General features: G+C 43.5%; 1 protein-coding gene across 9 annotated transcripts in view; it reads right to left on the bottom strand.

Annotated features, from left to right (window-relative positions):
• The window catches only part of PTPN3 (protein tyrosine phosphatase non-receptor type 3), a 118,792-nt gene that overhangs the window by 29,530 nt on the left and 67,497 nt on the right, over positions 1–21,765 (bottom strand). For 7 of the 9 annotated variants that reach the window (XM_017667751.3, XM_037027357.2, XM_073226400.1 and 4 more), the window contains 8 exons: positions 18,575–18,627; positions 13,228–13,348; positions 12,014–12,101; positions 9,087–9,175; positions 7,883–7,946; positions 6,379–6,551; positions 3,303–3,437; positions 1,019–1,195 (listed from right to left, as the gene is read on the bottom strand). In XM_017667751.3, coding sequence (XP_017523240.2) covers positions 1,019–1,195; positions 3,303–3,437; positions 6,379–6,551; positions 7,883–7,946; positions 9,087–9,175; positions 12,014–12,101; positions 13,228–13,348; positions 18,575–18,627 — 900 coding nt within the window. Of the gene's footprint in view, positions 1–1,018; positions 1,196–3,302; positions 3,438–6,378; positions 6,552–7,882; positions 7,947–9,086; positions 9,176–12,013; positions 12,102–13,227; positions 13,349–18,574; positions 18,628–18,844; positions 21,762–21,765 lie in introns of those variants that run through there. The other 2 variants (XM_037027360.2, XM_037027359.2) reach the window with 2 other exon arrangements.

Here is a 21,765-nt window from a genome sequence, read left to right as displayed (position 1 = left end):
GAGGCATATTTCTCTATTTTGGGCATCATATAGAACTTAATGGAATGGATACCCAGTGACTGTGGCTGACTTCCTAATAGTTGATTCATTCCTATTATACTTTAGCTTAAGATGTCATTTATTTATGATCTGTCTTGTCTGCATTAAAAAATGATTTGAGGTAGCTTACCCTAAAATGCATAGATACGGCAAAACTGTGGTCTCATTAAAACAAGAGAAAAAAAAAAAAAAGACCTATTAATAAGGCAAGGAAGGAAGGGCAGGGACTATATCAGGAACCTGAGTTAATGGAAGCCAATACAATTGAGTATAACATGAGCTCTGAGCTCCCTGGTAATCAAGCCAAAAAGGGAACTAGTGAATTAGATATATCTTATTGAAAAATGAAAGGACTCAAGCCAGTGTTTAGGGAGAGAGATTTTTTTCCTGGCCTTGAGATGCACAGGGAGATTCTTACATTAAAAAAAGGGAAGTGGGGCCATAAAAGAATTTAAAGCAAACTGATGAAAATTTGTAACAAAGAAAATCAGAGATGTTCCTTGCATATTTTTCATACTATTCATTAAAAATTAAAAGAAAACAATAACCCTGACAACATACTGTAGATCTGAGGCGGCTTTCTGTGGAAAGGCAGAAATAAGTCTATTCTCAGTGATCTGGAATCCTGCAGTGGTAAAACTTGGACAATCTAGAGATATACTACTGCAGTTAACATGGCTACACCTCTGGAATAAGAAGTGATTTAAAATGGGCTTTGCTCATGAACTGGAGAGGAGAATATTCAACAGAGCTAACCTATATGGAAAGTAGGTCTTTGTTGCAGACAAAAATTAAGTGAAATCTCTAGACCCTGAACACACAGCTTGTCTTCCTGTGATGGAAGGAGGGGTCTAATTTATGAGCACTCTAGGGAGCTGGCCACAGGCTCAGCCCTTGATGCCTCTTAAATGGACTGAGCAAATTCCTCAACAGCCAAAACAAGCAGATACACAGAATGAGAATAAGCCAAGTTTCTTACTCTCTCTGTGGGCTTCGGTTCTGAGAAACCTCGGAATCGCTGTCTTTCGGGGACAGGGAGCCCTTGTATGTGTAGAACACATCTTCGGTTTCAGTGATGTATGTCATCTCGTTGGCTAGGTTATCTGCAGAAGAATGCCGTGGCTTTCGGATCTCATGCCGGAGCCGAGGACTTCGCCTGGGGGAGGGAAAAAGGCTGAATGCGAAATACTGAAAGCAAATTCCACTTAAAAATTGTATCAGGTACCAGAGATCTAACTTTGTGCCCTGACTTTTCTAAGAATGCCTGAGCGAATGCTGTTGGAAATTAGGAGCCAGTAACCCATTCCTGTACCCGAATCCACCAAAGGCCTCGTGGGGCCCCCAGTACTCTCAGCCCATAGTGCAGTCCCCCAGAACAGTGGCATCAGCTTTATAAGTCAGCAGATGAGATTGGTTTATGCCCTGTGGGAAGTGATGAGTGCTGATTTAGGGTGAGTTAGTCTTCAAAGAGGACTCAAGCTCTCAAGGGATAAATAATAGACCATATTGACAGCTGATCAGTTTTTTTCCGATTCATTTGAACAGTATAAAGGGTTTAGAAACCAAAGTACAGTTTTTGGCAAAATTCATGTCTTATTTCAACTACATCCCTTCATGTGAATTTCACTTGATCCAAGGAACGTTTGCTTTTAAAAATACATCCCTCTTGTGGTGTGAGAGAGGCAGAGCAGCACCACCCTGTTCCCCTGAGAGCACTGGTAGCTTTGTGGCCTTAGGCAAGTAGAACCACCTCTCTGGGCCTCAGTTGCACCTACCTGCTCCTGAGAATGCATGAAACAAGGAGATGTTCTCAGGATGCCTGACGCAGCACCTGGGCATCCACTCCTGTGGCTGGGATCCCAGGCTGCCAGGCTTTCTGAGTCCTGCTTCCCTTCCGTTTTTCCACCTCTCCTTCTATTAGCCATTTCTCCTTGGGACTGTCGGGGCCTCCACCATGTGCAGTCTCCCCGGCCCCAGATAAACAGTAACAACTACATCCAAAGTGGAGTAGAAAGGCTTGTGACACCTCAGGAGAGGACCTATAAATAGCATTAAGAGTCCAGGCCACGGGTGCGGCAATATCGAACCCCACTGTTCTGCTGGGTGCTGTCCTCTGCTGCTGCTGCTTAAGGGATGTTCATTCGGACATATTAAGGGACTACTTTATAGACTAAATTTACCACTTTAAGATGAGATGTCTAAATCTTGGGACCCAAGAAGCAAATCTACTTAGTCATGCTATGATTTCTAACACTAAATACCATCATCATCCCTGCCCAGAGCATTTGGGCCTAGTGAAGGGGCCTTACCCAGCAGCCCTGCACAGTTCCTTTCTGTGTCTACCTTTAGAATGTCCCTCAGTCTTAGCAGATCCCTCCTTGGGAAGCAGACTCACTCTGTTGTTCACGAAATGATCAGAAAGCCACACTCTTATCCCAGCATGGAGCTGGGGCAATGTTTTCAGCTTGGTTTCTGCTCCTGCAGATGATGCCTGGCTGTTCTGGAAGCCATAAAAATGGCCTGACATCTTTGGAGAACATTATAAAAAAATAATAATAATAGTAAATCTACCTGATCCTTTTTTTACAGCTTACAAAAAGCACTTGTACATGATCATTTCATTTGTGGTGATTTTTATGACTCTTTTCACAAATGGGAAGACTGAGACCAGAGAGGTACAGAAACTTGTTAATGAACAGAAGAGCCAAAATCTGAGTCTGGATCTTTTAGGTACAAATTCAGTGCACTTCCCCGTTTTGCAAAATTGCCACTTCCTTCCCTTTAAGCTGAGTCCCTGACCTTAAGAGGTGGCAGGCTACTTCCCTGTGCGCATTTGCTACTATTGCTGCAGGTCACACACCCTTGTGTCAGTCTCATCACATACCTTTATTAGGTTTTCTCAAAGTTTACTTTATGTGATGGTAATGGGAACTGTAAGATTAAATAAAGCTAAATGTATGTCTTTATCACAGGGCTTCTCGGAATGTTACTGTGCTAGAGTGTGCTGTAATCCCAAGAGAAGAATTCTGGCAGGCTGTAGTTCTCAAACCTAGACCGAGTCATTTTTTGAAAAAGAACACCCCAGCATTATACATGAAAGAAAATGTTGGCTAGACTTGTGCATTTCATGAAAAAGGTTACTTCTGCAATAGTCAAATGTGTAAAGGTAGTTCTGATTGTAGGATGTCTATACTGAGGAATTTATTTTTTATTTTGGAAGAGATGAAGTGTTTACTGGTGGGTAGTACAAAAAAAGGACATACCAGTTGGGAGTAACAGGAGGGGACCGAGAAGGTAGACTCTTGGTTTCTAAATGTTCCACTGATAAAGATCTCCGCATGGCTGGGTTCCATACCATCCCTCCAATCACTTTTTTGCAATACTGGTTATTTATAGACCTGAAAAACCAGATGCAGGTTCACTTTCTACACTGACATGTTCAACAAGGAAGAAATTACAGTGTAAGTGAAACACTCTACACATGCTCAACTCCCTGAAGGTTGACTGGCTATCACCTTGGTGATACCTGCCAAGGTTACTAGGAGTAGAGGTACATCATGGGTCAAAAGTTATTCCTCTCTGTCCTGGCTTTTTCTTATGTAATCTCTTCTTTTCTAGTGAAAGTATTTTCTTGTCCTTACTACTACTGCAAGCACCAAGATGCTGTCAGAGTATACCCAAACCTTACCAGATGAGGAGTTTCAGTGTAACATAGAAATATGGTTCGAGTAACTTCAAGGAACGCTCACTTTACTCACACTGGCCTGAGTACGAACATCAGCCATCCTCCCTGGTGCTCTTCACTGCCCTAGCTGGCAGAGGCCATCACTGTCAATCCCCGATAACTCTTTGAGCAAAGACATGAGAATATGCTTAGACCATGTTCTCTGAATGTGCCATGCCGAAGATTACTTCTGAATTTTACCTATACCTAGAGAATTTAAATCTTAGCTATACAGATCCCTGACAGAATGATATTTGAGAGGAAGCCAGTTTAGGGGAAAGTCAGTTCTGGCAATTTCTAAGTTCTAAACAATGTCTTACTAAAACATTCCATAGATCTCCTGGCACCCTAAAACAAATAAACCAACAAAAAGCAAAAGAACAACACAAAATACCCCCTAGAATATCAATGTAGTTATTTACAATAAGAAATACTATTTCACCCTGATCAAAATGATCTCACTAGGAGACTCTAACATTATAAATCAAATTACCATTGATTGAGAGCATAGCATCAGAACAAAAGGAACAAGCTAGATGATTCAAAGGTTTAATGTAGCAGTTCCCCAAAATATGTGTCACAGGTAACTAATAGGTACTCTTAAAAAAAAAAGTTCCATTATCCCATAAGTTTGGAAAATTTACTGAATGCATTTCCTTAAGTAGAACCTTGCAGGAGGCCCAATATGCAAATGTGTAGATGTATCTCTAGGGATTGGCAGATCACATAACCTTAGGCCTCAGTTTCCTCATCTATAAAATGGGGATAATAAGGTCATAAATTTGCAGTACCCTGAAACTAGTCCTGGTAGTAAAGAGCTGCCTACTAGTGCTCCCAAACCACCCCTAATATTTCAAGTGACCTCAAGTGTGCAAGCTCTTTGATTCTTGAATCCAGGCTGGCCTGTGACTGCTTTGACCAAGAGTAGCCGAATGCCAGTTCTGGGTTTAGCCTTTAGATGACTGGCTGCTTCTGCCTTAGGCTCTTGGCGCCTGGAGCCTCTGCATAAGAAATCCATCTACCCTGCTGGGGAGTGTATATGAAGAGCCCTTGAGAATACAAGGAGAGGGTGAGGGGCCTAGGTGAGTCCAGCCTTCCAGTTATTCCATCACTGTACCAGGTATGTGAGACCCTCAGACCAGATCAACCACTTATCACCAAGAAACCCCAGTCTATACCACATGGAGCAGAAGTTGGCGGCCAAGACCTTCCCAAATTCCTCACCCACAAGACCTTGAGATATGACAGAATGGTTATTGCCTTAAGATACCAAAATAGGGGTGGCTTATTAGGCCACAGTGGATAACTAGAACCCGTTAGCTACATTCTACTGATGAGAAAATTAAAACAGCCAATTAAATTGACACAGGTAGGATTTGAACATAGGTGGCTCAGCAACAGAGCCTTTGCTCTCAATTGCTTTCACTATGTCACCTCTCAGAGCTGGCCCAAAAGATTAATCCCAACCCATATAAATACTACATCCCAGTTGGTTATGTTCATGACTTGCCAGTAACAGAGCTACTGAATATATAAAAATACTAGACAGTATGATAAGAGCTAAAAATTTTTAACACATATTTGCCTTTGGTTCATCAGAAGCTGAGACAGAGTATTTTGTACCATAAATATTATCATTTATATTAACAAAAATTTGCTACTTACTGAGTCTACAGTTACTAATGACTATCAGTATAATAGGAAAGTCACTGGACTAGTCCGATAGTCCCACATACCAGACAATGGCTCAGACAGGGGTGTTAGTAACAGCCCATCAGCAACAATGCAAAATTATGAAAGCAATTTTTCAAACCAATTTAGGATTATAAGAATAATTGGATAAGCAATTTCTGTCATATCTTGTACTCAGAAGGTGGTCTCAGAACAAATGAATAAACACAAATATAAACTGTATTGTTAGTTTATCTAGAAAATAAATTCAGATTAAAATTTAGATGAAATTACAAGTTGAAACCTTATAGATTAATTTCTCTCACTGTACTACTCATTACATACTTTCAATAAGATTTCTTTAGATAACAGTATGCATGGGATTGTTGTAAGAATTAAATATAATTAAGTATGTGTATGGTACAAAGTAAGCATTCAATAACTGTCAGCTGTAGTTATTACTATTATCTCGTGGTTGCTATTATGTAATATATCCTAAAGTTACTTGACTTGGGAAATCTTTACTTCTGATCATTCATCCATTATTACTGAACATCTTACAGAATATTCTGTGGGAGATGCTGTCTAGGTGGGTACAGGCCAGGAAAGCCCATATGCCAGGCACCACACGACCCTCAGAGTCACTACCACGAACACTTACTGCTTCCCTTACTGTGACATGGTGTGGGAGCAGCTGCAACTCTGGCTGCCTGGGGGCTACGAGGACAGCAGAGTTGAGGAGGCAGAAAGGAACGACGGCAATGAGAAGCACCTGACTATGTTCGGAAAGAGACCTCCGACCGTGGTTCTGAGGCCCAGTGCCTGGGCCCCTGTGTGATGGAATCCCTTCCCCTGACGGAGGAGGTCAACTGCCCAGCCGTCACCAGGACATGTTCCCACCACGGTCTAGTGTGGTGTGGACACTGGCCCTAAAGCATACTCACTTTTTGGGGTTCCTAGAGCCCATAGTCCAGTACTGAGACACAACATTCTTTTCCTGAGGTAGTAGCTTCTTTGCCTGAAAGAATGTATGGTGCTCGACACAGGATTTCCATAAGTTTTTGCAAGATCGGTAATTTAACATGTTGAAGGCCACAATATGTTCCCTGGATTCAGTCTGAGAGGAAAAACATAGTAGAGATTTCATCTACATAGATGTAGGGGCAAGACTTCACAAGCATTTTATGCCCACATCATTGGTAAGCAGGTAGGATGCAAGAGAAAACTGGCTTCCGGACGCCTCAGGCCACCAACCAGTGTCACAGGAATATTCAAGAGAGCATTTGCCAACCACCTTACGAACACACTAAAGATGACAAGAATCTGCTCTTTATCATCATTTGTGGTCTCTCATGAACACTTTCATTTCAGATGTGCTTTCATTTCTAGGTTGGATATATTTGGAACAACCAGGTAAGGGCTATTTGATACATTTCTTTTAAAATTTAGCTCTGCGAAAAATCTCTCCTAAAGAAATAACCTTCCACCTATCAGACAACAGAAATTGTATAACCCTTTGGATTTTTCTCTTTGCACAGAGTCAAGTCAAGTGCTCATATATAACAATCATTTCAATTATTTCCTTTACCTTCATCCTAACTTGAATTTAAGTTTTCTGCTTTCCTATTAAATTACCCTCTTGCGTGTTTTTGTGCTACCTTGAATCCTGCACAGGGCCAGGGGTATTAGGAGACCCAGATTCTAGTCCTAGTTTACTCTAAGCTTTAGTATTTTCACCCAAGTGCTTATTGCTCAGTGGAGATATTTAAAGTTACATATTACCTTGGAAAAACTGGGAAATGGACACAGTGACAGTAAGTGAAAAACATGTAGCATAACAAGATAGAGTGTGGTGTCTCGGAAAGAGCAGGCGTCTCGGACTCAAACTCCAGCTCTTGTGGGAGCCTATTTCCTCACTTACAAGTCCTCCTCCATGTGGGCAACCAAACTGAGTTACCAAGAGTGCCGTGGACCCCTCTTATGAGACACACATGAAGGCTGCTGGGCACTTCCACACATCAGGGGAAGGGACTGACCCTGCACACATTCACTGCTACTCTGCGTGGGCTCTGTGCCAGCTGCTCTGACCAGTGCTCTTTAGTTTAATCCTCATGATGCCCTGAGAAGTGGGCATTATTGCATTTCTGTAAACAAGGAGAGTTGGGCTAGGGGAGGCTAAATAACCTGCCCAGCTGTTAAGTGCAGGAGCTAGACTCTGAACCAGTCGTCTCTGACTCCAAATCACGTTCTTTCTCCAGCCAGAGAAGCAGAGAGAATTACACAGAGAACTGCTGGGTCCTCTGGACTCTGATTTCGGTTTCCTTTCCACCCCACACCATGCTCTTTCTTCCCTGTTATACATATGGCAAACTATTGTCGCCCACCAAAGAACTAAGAGCTGAAGCAGTTAAAAACACAAGGAACAAAGCAAGCAGGAATATAACTTACCTGTTTTTGTCGCTGATGTATAAAGAACTTTTTCCTTTTGAAAGAAATTTTTAGGATGTTCACCCTGCAAAAAAATTTTTAAAAATACAAAAAAAGCACATAGGGATCGGCCAGGTTGTAGCTGATGCCTCTCAGTGTGTGCCCTCTATTCCATGATGATGATGACGAGAGGCTCTCAGCTTGCTTGCTAGGGTTTACTTCACGGTGCACATGGGGGCAGGCCCATTGCCTTGGCCAACACCAAGTAGCTGACTGACGTGGAGTATCACACTAGAGCGACTGGATCATGATGCAGCTTTTAAATAACAAGAACCCCGGGCAACGTGCTCTCTGCTGTCAGCCGCTTTTGTGACACTGCAGCTCTGCCGGAGCTGGTGTGTACCTGGGGAGGACAGCTGAGGGCAGTGTGGAGCAGGAAGAGGACAGACAGCAGCCTGACAGACCCCAGTCCACATCCCAGCTCCGTTACTTAATAGCTGTGTGTCATGCGGCCTATTGTTTGCATCATCACACAATTACATATGTAGTCACCATTAAACGAGCATTTTTTATATGCCAGGTCCCCTACCAAAAGCTTTACAAGCAGTCCCTCAGCCAAGCCTTGTGACAGTCCTGAAAGGTACACATAATTACAGTTAGTTTTCAGACAAGGAACCTGGGGCTGAGAGATACCACCTAAGTACTTAAGGTCATTCAACTGGGAATGCGTGGAGCCAGGGTCTGCGCCTGTGTTCTTAAGTCCTCTACTATGAAGTCTTCCAAACGGTGGGACAGCACTGCCTTTCCCCCGGAGTTGTCTCATGAGGATTCAAGTCTGGTGGGTCCCCTGAGTTTTTAGACCAGAACTGAACACTTGGTAAAAGTTCAATGACTAACTAAGCACTGATAATGCAGTTCCTGCCCAGAGAAGTTCTCGAAATTCTGCCTGGGGACTCCTTAGCTGCAATATCTGCCTTGCAACATTTCATCCATATTTCCAGAGTATCCCAACCCACTGGGCAACTAGAGGGAAGGGGATGTCAATGGAAATCAAACGAATTTTCCCAAGTGCTGAATCTGGATCAAATTTAGAGGTAAAAACCTTGAGGAAAAGTCTCTACCCCTTCTTTGGAAATTACAGTTTAAAATTAGAGGTAACATTATTTTTGTTCAGCGTATTTTTAAAGCATGATTCAGAAAATAATTAGAACTGGTTTGCACTTACCAAGGATAGAAACTTGTGCAAATATATTTTCGGTACACAGCAATGCCCGCAGAAGCGATTCCAATCATTAGATCTAAGTTGTGCAGATCCTAGACAAAAAGGAAGATCTCAGATTCACAGCATGTTACAGTCACGCTTATGCCCTCTGGGAACTCCAGCACCCACGCTTTTATAAATAGCAGTATGTATAAGCTCCAAAGGGAAAATGTTATGGAAAACAGGCGAGCACCAGATTCTTCTGGTGATCACACCCTGCCTAATGGCCAACACCTGGGTCCCACCGGTTTAGAAAGTCACCAGATAAGCGCACCCACTCAACAGAGTCTTGAAACGAATATTCAATTTTATATTTACAACAATTAGAGTTAGATATCATTATTACAATCAGAAAGGCCTCACCCCTGCACAGCTTTAAACAGATCTCAACTCCTGAAAAGGCTATAGCTATTATAATGAAGTGTAGAACTGGTGACTCTAAAACCAATTAATAAATATTGCTTATAAATCCAAAATAGTCAACATTTATTAAGAGCCTATGAGCTAGGGATTGCCATAGACAATGAAGATACAGAAGGAAGATATAACGACTACAAGCTCTTTTAAATCTGTTTGGGAACAAGGTGAGTATTATAAGTGGACAAAAATTTAATAAAACATTTCCTTCCCCTAAGTTATCTATATTCCTATTTACCCCATTAATACTTGTAATTATAAAGAAGGGGCAGAGTGCGACTCAGTTACCACTGAGCACGAACCTGAGGTTTACCACTTAACTAGTTGTGTTATTTTGGGGGACTGAGCCTCAGTTTTTTCTTATGCACAATGAAGATTATAGAAACTACCTTCAAGGGTTTTAGGAGGTTGAAATTAGAGAACAGAAGAATGTACAACAGGGCATGGCATTAGGTAGGTATAATAAACATTCGTTCCCTTTTGCCTGTCAAGAGATAATGGGACAAATCCCTTATGAACAGTGACATGAACACAGGGAATTCAAGAAACTGGCCAAAGCAAACAGTGCTGAAGCCATGGCAAGTTGAGAGAGTATTCACTACTGGGCCCCTGACTGAAATTCCGTGCTTAAAGCTAAACCACGTTTGCATGTGAAAACGAGGATTGCATTGAAACACGATGCCTGTGATCAAAATATAGGGGAATAGTAAGCAGGTGGGAGAGGAAAACAAATTACCAAGTGAAATCAAAATTGAGTGCAGAATAAATAAATGAATGGCTTTGGGGGAGCTGTGACCTGGACCTCAAATCTCCTGGTTCTGGGGACTTTCATCTGTAACTCAACCCTGGCAGTCTGGATAGTTATTGCTCACTAAATTCCCTTGCCCATCCCCATTTCCCAGCTCCACTTGTAGAAGGCAGGGCCATGTGACTAGTCATAGCCAATGTGCTGTGAGCAGAAGTGATGTGTCTCTTCAGGGCCCAATCGTTTAAGAGCTGACATGCAACCCTCAAGCTTCCTCTTCCCTTGTGACAGGAATGAGGCTACGTGTGAACTTGGTGAAGACACAAGACAGAAGCAACCTAGACTGCTGAGTCACTGCACGGAGCAGGAATGCCCTGTAGAGTGGCAGGGGCAATCACAGACTTCCAATTACTGAGAAAAGAACTTCATAGTATCAAGTTATTGATATTTATGGGGTTTTGGTTGATAGAGTGCAGCCAGGGATAACCCAACTCCCTCTGACACACTGGGGGTGTCAGCCAGGCAGGTAATCATCTGGGCTCAGAACCCGCAATGGGTCTGGGGTACAGAGAGCACCGATCAACTTGGACAGATGTAAAGCCCTCTTCACCACTGAGGAAAGTTTGCCACAACATTCTATTACAGACAAAATAATATTTGCAAATGGCATAAAAATTAATGGTGAAGTTCTGAAGTTGATACTTTGTGAGATCCCATAACGTTTTCCTAGTTTATTACCTATGTCTTAACTTGCCTGTTGCAGTTATGGGACTGAAGTGAGACAAAAGAAGCAAAAAGTGGTTCTATGAATTGCAAAAAATACATAGCTGCAAAGCTTTGGTCACTTAACTTCCTTGAGCCTCTGTTCACTCACTTGTAAAATGGGATGATTAGGATACCCATTTCATAAAGTTGCTATAATCTTCAAATGAGATCTATGGTCTCATATGAAAGTATCTGGAACAATGGCTAGTACGTCATACTTGGTGTTCAATATTTGCTTCCTTCTGGATATGATGTGGGCCAATTATGGTAGAAAATGTAAGTTCAGCTGCCAATTAGTGCTGGAGTCATGTACTTGAGCCACTACTTATGTTGTGTGTGACCCTTGATAAGTCCCTGAGCATCAGTTTCTTCATCTGTGAAATGGGGGTAATGATAATACTTATCTCATGGCATTACTTTCTCATTAATTATTCATTGACAGTGATATAGGATATAAATAAGCTACTGTGTCCAGCAGATAGAAACTGCTCAGGAGATGATACCAATTTTATTTAAAAAGTCACAAGCATTTACAATATTGATCATCATATCACAATTTTTAATACACCACCATCTTGAGTAATTAGTTCTAATTTGCACAGCACCGAGATTAAATAGAAACCTTGGCTTATTGGAGTGTTACTTGGAAAGTGCATTTATGTACTTTTTGCTTCTTTAACTATAACACGAAATGGTCTTACAAAAATTACTTGTTTCTAATCCCTGTAGGCCCCCCACCAAGTAAAAAGTCTTCAAGTCTTCAATTGCAAACATGAAAAGAGCATTTGGACAAATAACCAGCAAATTCAATACTACTTTTTAAACCTTGAAAATACCTTAAAAAAAATCTGAAAAAAATATAGAAATATCTTATACTGGAAAAGAAAGTATGCCAAAGAAGTTTTCAAACTTCCAGAAATTAAAGTCAAAGTGGTTTTTAACCAGCATGTGCCAAGGTACATACCCTTCCACTGTGTAGTTCCACACCATAGAAGTCGAGGGTCCGTGCTATGTTGATAAAGCAAGATTCAGCTTCTGATTGCTTCAGCCCACTACAGAAGAGAGAATATGCAGAGTTCACCCAATAAACAGAAGATACTAACTATAATTTTAAAAATAAAAACCTAAAAATGTGGTAACATTCCTGTAAAATTTCAATACCTTTTGTTACGAAACTTAATCTAACCCTAAATTCCACTAAACCAGCTTTTTCTTCTTGTTCATTGAATATGAACTCATCTAGCCTGATAATGTCTTTATGAAATAATAGATCTTATTTAATAAGCTCTCAATAGTTAGAGAAGACTGTCACCTTTAGGAATTCCCACCCTACTTATTCCAAGTGGCTTACTTAACATGTGCTCTTTAGGTCTTTATCTATCCTTTTAGCAGCAGCCTCAAACTTGCACATGTCACTGTGCTATTTTAGGACGTTGGCTTCTGCCTGGGGGAGCCATTCTGGGAGACGGGATTGGCAGTGCCTTTTAGAAGGGACGCTGGTTATTTGGCTTCTGTTCTCATGGCCTTCCCAAGGGTATGAGGTCTCCTGGGACCCGGCCTTCTCGGTCAAGGTGGCCCTTAGTTGACCTACATTAAACAGCTATCACAGCAGCTTTTGAGTAAAATGAGGCAAAGGAAGAGGCATCTGGCATCTGGTGTACTTGCTGGGATGGAGGCTTGGCCCAAGGCAGCTGTGAAGACGGGTACTCCCTTCTGGAAGCAAGGCAGTTTCAGGAACTGCATCAGAAAGGGCTTGGGACTCACCCAGCCTGTCAGCACTTTACTCTGTGTGCCTAAAACTCATCAATACCTGAAGGAATGGCCCATTTTATTAAATGTGGTAAACCATTAAAAGGTTTGCCTGGTAGCATCAGTTTGTGGGGCAGTCAGATTTAAAATGGGCATTTCCTTCAGGGAGAACCAAGTGCTTTCAATGACATCCTGAAAAAGAATGCAGAATCACCCTAAACTCTACTGGATTTTACACTTCACAGAACTGCAAGTTATGCCAAATATATCTGCCATCCATAACAGCTGGAAGGTTCACAAACCTCCGACATCTTAAAAGAGAATTCATGAACAAAAGGAAAGGAAGAACACATCAAACACAAAGGGACATGAGGTCTGACAATGCCTGACCTCGGTCCCCAAAGTAGGCCACCCCACCCCTCCTCTCACCTGTGTTGCTCATGGAGCGATTCCACCTTCGTTAAAAAGTCATGGTTCTGATCTGGTATAAATTGACTATCAGAAAGATAGCCCGGATGATGAATGGAAGAATTATAGTCTCCAAAATGAGCTATCAAGACAGAATGAGGAAGAAATTGCTTTTTCAATATAGTCTGTATTTACAAGCATCAATAGTATCACAAGAAAAGGATTAACTGGAAATACTCTTCCAAGAAGATCTGTCACCACATGAACTTGAGCTTCTCATTTGCTCCAGTTTCCACATTCTCTGAACCCTCACTATGGGCTAAGTACTGCTACAAATGCACAAACTGAACTCTTTCTCCCCCAAGGCCACCTGAGTAGGAAAGGGGGAGGCTGTTCCAATCTGGGGCCTACTCAAACCCCACACCTGTTTCCTACTCTGTGGTCAGCCGAGCAGTTTGCACTCATACCCCTGGATAAAGAAAAATGGAAGAACCCACTCAGGAAAAGGCCACGCTGGGCATGCCAGGCACTGCAGGATTTCTCTCTGTAGAAACCCAAGGTTATTGTAACGCTGGACCAACCTCCTTTAACAAATGGATGTGGGCAGAAGGGAGGTCATGCGGACCCAACTACTGTCTGCATCCTGACCTACTCCCTGGAACTCAAGGAATGTGGAAAAAGGAAGCCAGGCAAAGTGGGGCATGAGTGGAGCTCATGGGTCTGGGCCCTGGCAAGGCAGTGCACAGTGTTCTGGGGAAGAAGGAATTATTCTCAGGGGAGTCAGTAGACAAGACTCATGCCTGGGCTGTCATGGAAATTACGTTGGAACTTGTGACCCCAAAAGAGGCAGGAGGTCCTTAGAGGGGGATTCCCGGAGTGGTCTCTGGTCCGAACAGCACTTCTCGAGATCCTTGAGGGTGCTATGCAGACATGATTTACTGATGTCTATGGTGTGATCGGTATTCCTGAGAGCTGTGCAGTGCCCAACCTGTGCAAGTGTACATGCTGTCTTGAGGACTCAAACCTTCTAGGTGTCAAGAGTATTGAGGAGACTGGGAAAAGGGACCCTGGGTGGGCAGCCAAGCATTTGGCTTGTGGGGCCCAAGACACCTGCTTTGCTTCTCCAAGATTCAGATTTTGCATTTGTATAAAAAACAGGAGTGAGACAGACCCTATCTAGTTCTGATGGGCCATTAATTTAGTGCTTCATTTTCTTGACAAAAACAAATACTTCATTTTTTTCTTAAAAAATATTAACCTTAATCTTTCTAAAGGTTTCAATGAATTCTTCCTGCAGCTGGCTTCGATGCCAGCCAGGTGGCTTATGAGGACTCATGTTTCAGAGAACCCATTCAACACAGGAAATTTCTAAGCTAAGTGACTCCTTCTCTTTCACAAGGACAGGCATTAGGGAAAGCTGTGATGATGCTTCACAGCCAATCCCAGAAGGAAAGGAGATGAGCTAGGTGGCTGTTTAGTTGAATTTCATCACAAAGTTAAAAGGTCAGATGCAAGGGTATCCTTCCTTACAGCCACATGGCCTTGCTCACCCTCAATGGCCATGACACACAAGGGCTGCTCTTTGAGATCTGCACTGTAATGAGTGGATCTGTTTCCTTCTTACACTGTCCCTTGAAGGGGGCCAGTGAGTCAGACTCATCTTTAGGGCCTAGCACACATGCATGGCACACAGTGGGGGTGCAGGGATGTGGTACTCAGAACTGACCTGTACAGAGGCACCTGCAAAGTTCAATTTTGGAAGGGGAAGAGGGCAGAAAGCCAAGTGATCTAAGCATGAAGGCTTCGACAAGGGTAGACCACAGGCAGTTAAGGCCAGCCAAATATGGCTAAGCTCTGGACAGAAACATCAAGGCTGTGTGATGTAAGAGGAAGTGCAACAATTCAGTTTGTGCACGGTGAAGTGCAAAGCAGTGCATTTACAGGAAACCATTTAGATGCCCTGACATACAGATCCCAACAAGGAAAGCTTGAGAAAACCATACTGTTACCTTGTCCAAACTCCTCACGTTAAAGGGGAAGAAACTAAGGTGCAGAGAGAAAGGGCTTACCCCTCTCATGGAACTAGAACCCAGGTGATGTGCGCCCTGGCTAGGGCCCCACCATTCAACCTGCCTGCCTTGGTGTGAGCTGTTCCCGGCCATTTGCTGATAACAGTGATCATGTCCCCAGAGGGCAATGAAATGCTTTTTCCTGAGCCTCAAGGCAGAGTCCTGTTAAATTTTACTCATTTGGTTTCATTAGCTCATGGAGACCCTCTTGGATCTTGATTTGGTCATCCATCATACTAGCTAACAAGTCCCAACATGTATGCCTTTCTGTAAACATGACAAGCAAGGTTACCTCGTGAGTCAAGTCACTGACAAATGTCTGAACCCAACATGTAACCAACTAACCTCCCCCAGAGTGGTTTTCCCTTGAAATCTTAGTTGGCTACTCTATGCAAAGTGCTGTGCTAACCACTAGGGGGAAACAAAGTTAAGCACTCACACCAACAAACATTTGCAAAGCACAGGAGGGTTTCCGGTTGATTTCAGTGACGTCATCCCACTAGATAACCCAGTGACAGGCATTGCCTTCCCCCCTAAACAGACAGGGGAGTTGAGACTCAAGGAAGGGACCTGGCCGCTGCTGCTCAGCTGGGAGCTTGGAGCCTACATTCTGATCACAGTCCCTAGGCTTGATCTACTCGCTCTACCACACACCCTAGCTTCCAGTGACACGCTTTTCTGTTTGTGGGGAAGCAACATGTACAAAAGAACGGGAAGTAAATGCTTATGTGGGGAGTAACTTGTCTTTTAAGTTTCATGCATTTTTCTGGCTAACATTTTATGTTTTGCAAGAAAAAGAGTATGTTCCAGGTACTCAAATGCGCAGCATTTCAAGCTGCTGAGAAAGCTCTTTATTTAACCTGCTATTCATACAATGTCAACCTGATTTTGGAGACTCTTCCCCAGGGTCACCACCAGGAAGCTTTTCTGGACTCCCTTGTCCTTCTCCCCAAGGCAGGATGGGGTACATTCTGTGGGCTCCTGCCAGCCTCAGCTGGTCCATCTCCGCCTCCCCACTGGGCTGGAGACCAGTGTGAAGAGCAGCAATGCCTTATCTGTCCGTACACCCTAAGGCTGATGCAGAATCTGCACAAGGCAGAGGCTCAATGGACATTATGGCATAAATATGTATTTCCAAAAACTTCATTCTTTAAGCTTTGTGAACACTTGACAGGCTACCAGCAATCTTCCACCAAGTCTTCTTAAGTATGATATCTACATTTTACCTTTTACCTAGTAAGAAATTGTGTGCTTTTGTTTCACTCACCACGGGTAGGGCTCATCTCTGTATTAGACACCCCTCTTGGGACAATTTGGCAAAATGTATTAGATAAAATTTAGACATACTCTTTGATCCAGCAACTTCATATCCAAGGATTAATCTTATGGAAATGCATGCATAGAAGTGTGGAAAAAGGGATATTTACTGCGGGTGGAGGAATAAAGAGCTTACACTTAAAACTACTTGCCTGATAACTCGTGATTTTATTAGCATTACAGTCAAGCTGGTATTTCCGCTGAAGCTAGTTTGCACTTCATAGGTGCTAAAAACTTTCCTTAGCGCCCATTCTATCATTCTATCACTCCTTTGTAGAGGGGAACCTGACCACTGACGCTTAGAATAGGATTTTTTTTTACTTGGCTGTTAAATTTTACTCTAAATAGAGAACTGTTTACAACAGGCAGTTCTTTAGACAGCTTTTTTTTCTGGGCAGACATGGAGAGTAAGAGTTAACACTTGCCATGTGCCAGGCACTCTTCTAAGAGCTTTACATATAGTCCCTCATTTCATCATCACTACAACCCTATGAAGTAAATACTGTTACCAACCCCACTTGGCAGATGAAGCTGAGACCTAGAGAGACTCAGGGTCATGCAGGTATAAGGGGAAGAACGAAGACCCAGGTAATATGGCTTCAGTCTGCTCTCACTGACTCAGTTCACAGTGATGGTCTAACTATAAAGGGTTTCTCTATAGATCCCCATCACATGTATTTGGATCAAGCAGCCACACTGCGAGTTGCCATTAATTCCCGTCATCGCTTCATTTTATAGGTGAAAAAAGGAACAGGCACACTTAGGAGACCCTGCCAGCCTACTTTTGCTATCTGCCTCCGAGAGCAGAGTAGGCGGAGTAGTTTAGCCAGGGCTTGCTCTCAGACCTGACTGTCTTTCTCTCTTAACTCCTTTCATGCCCTCCCTACCAGCCAAGAGGGTGACAGGCCGAGATGGTGTGGGGCTTAGAGGAAGGCAGAGGAGCTTTCTTAAGTCTTGAGCTACCACGCAGCCCTGCACGGCGTCCGTGCCGGTGTACTGCGCTGGCTCCACACTGCGGGCTACGGAGTGATACTTCACCTTCTGTCTGGTCGTGCACCCCTTCCGTCCACCACGTATACCACTATGATACAGAATATGCTCAATAAAGTCTTGCTCATTGAATGAGTTTTTACTCCAGCTTAAACAGGCTTGGATGGAAAATTCCATCCAGACGTTTTATCTAGTGTGGCAGACAGACACTAGCCACATATGGCCACTGAGCACTTGAAATGGGGCTGGTTCAAACTGAGATGTAGTAGGACTGTTTATGGACTTATTATGGAAAAAAAAGTAAAATCTCTCATTAATTTTGTAATCATTAACATTGATTACATAATATTTTAGATATACTGAGTTAAATAAATTAAAATTAATCTCGTGTTCCATCTTACTTTTTTAATATGGCTACTAGAAAACTTAAAATTACCTAAGTGGTTCACATATTCCTATTGGACATTGCTGCTTATGACCAAAATGTAACACACTAGCTGAAATGAAACTCAAAAAATAAATTCCTAAGATCCCAGCAGTGTTTTCGAGTGGCACAGAGCAAGTAGCAAGAGGAACCTCCGGCCAATCCCTTCACCTGGGTCTCAGTTTCCATGTCTGTGAGAGGGGACTGGTAGAAATATTTGTCCCACTAGGATTATGGAGATCAAATCCTCTATGAGAGTGAAGGCTTAGGACAATGTAATGTATGATAGGTGCTTTCTGTTTTATGGGCTCCCTGGGGAGAAAACCCTACACTCCAACTCATCCACCCTTTCCCCTTCACCACCGCTTCCTTATGTCTACATTCCTGAGCTGGAGGAGAGTGCCAGCGAGGGTGGAAGTGGACTACCCAGACAATGAGAGAGAGGCTTGCCCAATGGGACTCCTGGGAAGAGGGGAAGGGACTTGGTCAAACAGGAGAGGCCAGTAACTTCCTTAATTCATCGACAGGGCAGTGTGGCTGTATGTGAAACACCCCCTTCGTGACTTACATTGTACTGCATAGGATGCTAGAACCACTGCTGAGTTAAGAGGGCAGGTTAACCTGTCGGGAGAAAAGCATATTAGAAAAGCCACAAGAACCAACATCAATCATAGTAACACCTATCTTTTCTTTCTTGAATTAACTATTAAAAAACATCATGAATCATAACAAAGACAATCTTAGGACACAACTCAATAAGATTAACATAACACTAGGCTTCTCTTGAATTAAAAGAAAATGTTTTAATGTTTAAAACAATATACATTAATATAAATACCATGAAGCTAAAGGTCTAATGTTGAGCCAAGGTTTTGGCTGGTCAAAAAAGGTCGGGCTCATATCACTAAAAGGAAAAGTGAGAAAATTATACTTTTAGATCAACGGGAAGACTTAATATCTTTCTGGTAAAGATGAAGCCTTTCTGTCGGTCTTTCTAATTAAATCACCAACTTGTTTACCCACTTTCTAGAGGATGATATCCTCTTAAAAGGGAAAAATATAGAAGTAGTTCAAATTTTCAAAATCCTCTGAGCATTAAGTAATTTAAGGTTCTTGTGTCTATTTACCCTCCTGAAGCTTCTGACCTACAGAACGGTCTCTGTCCACCTCTCAGTTTTCCTCAGCCATCCACTAGAAATCTGTGGACTCCACATCGAACTTGTTCTCCCTGTTTCCTTCTTAAGCTCTCTGCCCCCACAAACACCCCGCTTCCGCCAATGACTCCTTCTCTGACTCAGTCATTTTTCGAATCCTCTGGCTGCTCCCTTTTCTCCATGCAACCATGAGATTCACAGTCTGCCCACAGGAGCTCGGCCAGCAGAGCCGGCAGGGATTACTGCCAGGTGGAGGGATGCACTGGGGAAGGGCCGAATAGCAGCAGCAGCAGGAATGAGGGCTTACAGGATGGGCAGACACAGATTTTAAAAGACATCCTTCCCAGCAACCCCTGGAGAAGTGGAGGAAAAAAATGCCGTTTCCATGGCAGCCCATGAAGTTCCCAAGATGTGAGTCACCCTCACCCCTCTGATTAATCTCGCTGGCCATCTGGGAGATCCCCTCCCTGTCCGCTGGGCTGGGCGCTGGTCCTGAAGCTGCATATGAAGGTAGCCTTCCTTATCTGAAGGGCCCTTAACTTTCCTCAAGTAAGTAAGTGCACCCACTAGAACTTCTAGATGAAATGATCCCCCCAAGTTTAGAGATACATACATGCGAGGATACTCTGCATCTTTTGTTCATCTGGAGACCCAGAGGGCCCATGGGCACAGCAAGCAGCAGCCATTAACTCTCCTCCCAAGATGGGTTCCAATGAAATCTAAGTCAGTGTCCCTGCTAGAGGCACAGCAAGTAGATGGGATTTGGGGAACAACGTAGGGGAGAGACTAAGGGGGTTCAGTCTAGATAGAAGGAACAATCCTATGACTAAGTCAGCAAGAGAAACATTTCCAGAGTATAGATACAAACTAAAGAATGTTAAAAGCTTGCATTCTATTTTCAACTCAGCCACTAAGAAGCTACGTGTTCCTGGACAGACCCCTTCCTTCACCCCAGGCTTTAGGTCTTCATCTTTGGACAAGGTCACCTACCTCAGGGGGAGGAGGTGCCACCCTGAGCACTGCCTCCACTGACCACTCAGCGAAGGCAGGGCAGGATCTGACACCCAGGAGATCTGCTAACCAGATCCGCTGAGTCTGTCAAAAGATGCACAGCTCCAAGGGGTCCGCTGCCACCCGAACACACCTGAGAGGTGTTTGGCACTGGGAGGTGGAGAGGGCCACCTGCAGGCCTGACAAAGATGTAAGCCACGACACAGCCCTCAACAGGTTTCTACTGATTCACGTAAAACTAACAAAGGGCCCTGTGTTTGGAGAAGAACAAATGAAGATGACCCCTTTCCACAATTTGGAGAGCTGACTGAAAGCTCCCGGGTGGGGGTGGGGGGGGCGGTTAGGCAGGAACCTTACACGGGACAGAGCCTGTCTCCGAACAGGTGCTTGTGAAATATTCGTGGGAAAAATAAATCAGCACGTAGAAGAAACAACAAGTTTCTCCTGCTGTAGAGGGCGGCCTGGACCCGGGAGAGGGATGGGTCATTTCAACCTAGAGTTACTGTGAATCTGAGGCTGCTCCTGCAAGGGTGAGTTCCCCATTACTGGGGGTGCGCAGATAGAGGCCCAAAGGCCTGCTTGTTGCAGAAGGGATGTCTCCCTCCCTTCAGTGGGAGGATGTGCTGAATTACAAAAATTTGAGTTCTGTGACCTCCAAACAGTCATCAGGTTCTGGCAATCCTTTCCTCAATATGTCCCTGTTACTAAGTGTTCCTCCATGCTGGTCTTTCACTGCCATGAAGTCTCTTTCACCGGCCCCCAGTCTCTGGGCAGGATGTCTGCAGTCACTTCCTCAAGGGCTATGCCTTCCCTTCCATCAGTACTGAAGCCCTTCAGCCTCCCCCAGGCTTTCCTTCTGTTCATGGACAGTATCTGTGTAGATGCTGCTATGGCTACATGCCTCCTGCTAACAGGCACAACCAGACTGCGAGCTCCCTCCCGGAAGCCTTCCAGGGGCTTCTGAAGACCCTCCTCAGGAGAACTAAACTGAAAGAGGAAAGGGGAGATGAGGAGAACAGGAGTAAGATGCGGCTGCTTCCACCAGTTCACTTGCTGCAGGTTCTACCAAAAAGCAAAAAAAGCTCAGAATCTGGAGGAGGGAGACCACTAGCTTGGAATTTCTCTCCCTTCCTGAGCCATTTCCAGATACTTCCCAGCCACCAGGATGGCTGATATGCACAAAGTGCTGAATCACGGGCAGATGATCATGACTTTGGGCAAAGCTTCCCAGAGAGAAAATGAATCATCCAAGATACTGAGGGGCTCCGAAACAGACCTAAATTAGGCCCGATCTGCTTTCCTGAATGAAGCCAGTTTTACATTCTGGGTCTCTCCCCTCCCCTTTAAATTTCTCAGGTCTTTACCAGAAAGATAACTGTATCTTTTTGTAATAAAACTGAGACAACATGAAGTGTAGTTTATTAATTCTTAGCTTCCCTAAATCAAGACCAAGTTAAGAACAGATGTCTAAAGCATAATGTTGCACAAGATGATGCTTTCAACACACATCCTTGTTTACACTTATTATTGTTACCAGAAATGCATGCTCATTAGATTAAAACCAGGAGTTTGAGACGTCTGGCAGCAAACAGGA

This window comes from Manis javanica, chromosome 2 (genome assembly GCF_040802235.1).
Source record: "Manis javanica isolate MJ-LG chromosome 2, MJ_LKY, whole genome shotgun sequence".
NCBI classification, from domain to species: domain Eukaryota; kingdom Metazoa; phylum Chordata; class Mammalia; order Pholidota; family Manidae; genus Manis; species Manis javanica.
Note: the sequence above shows the minus strand (reverse complement) of the source record. Positions and strands in the feature narration are given on the sequence as shown.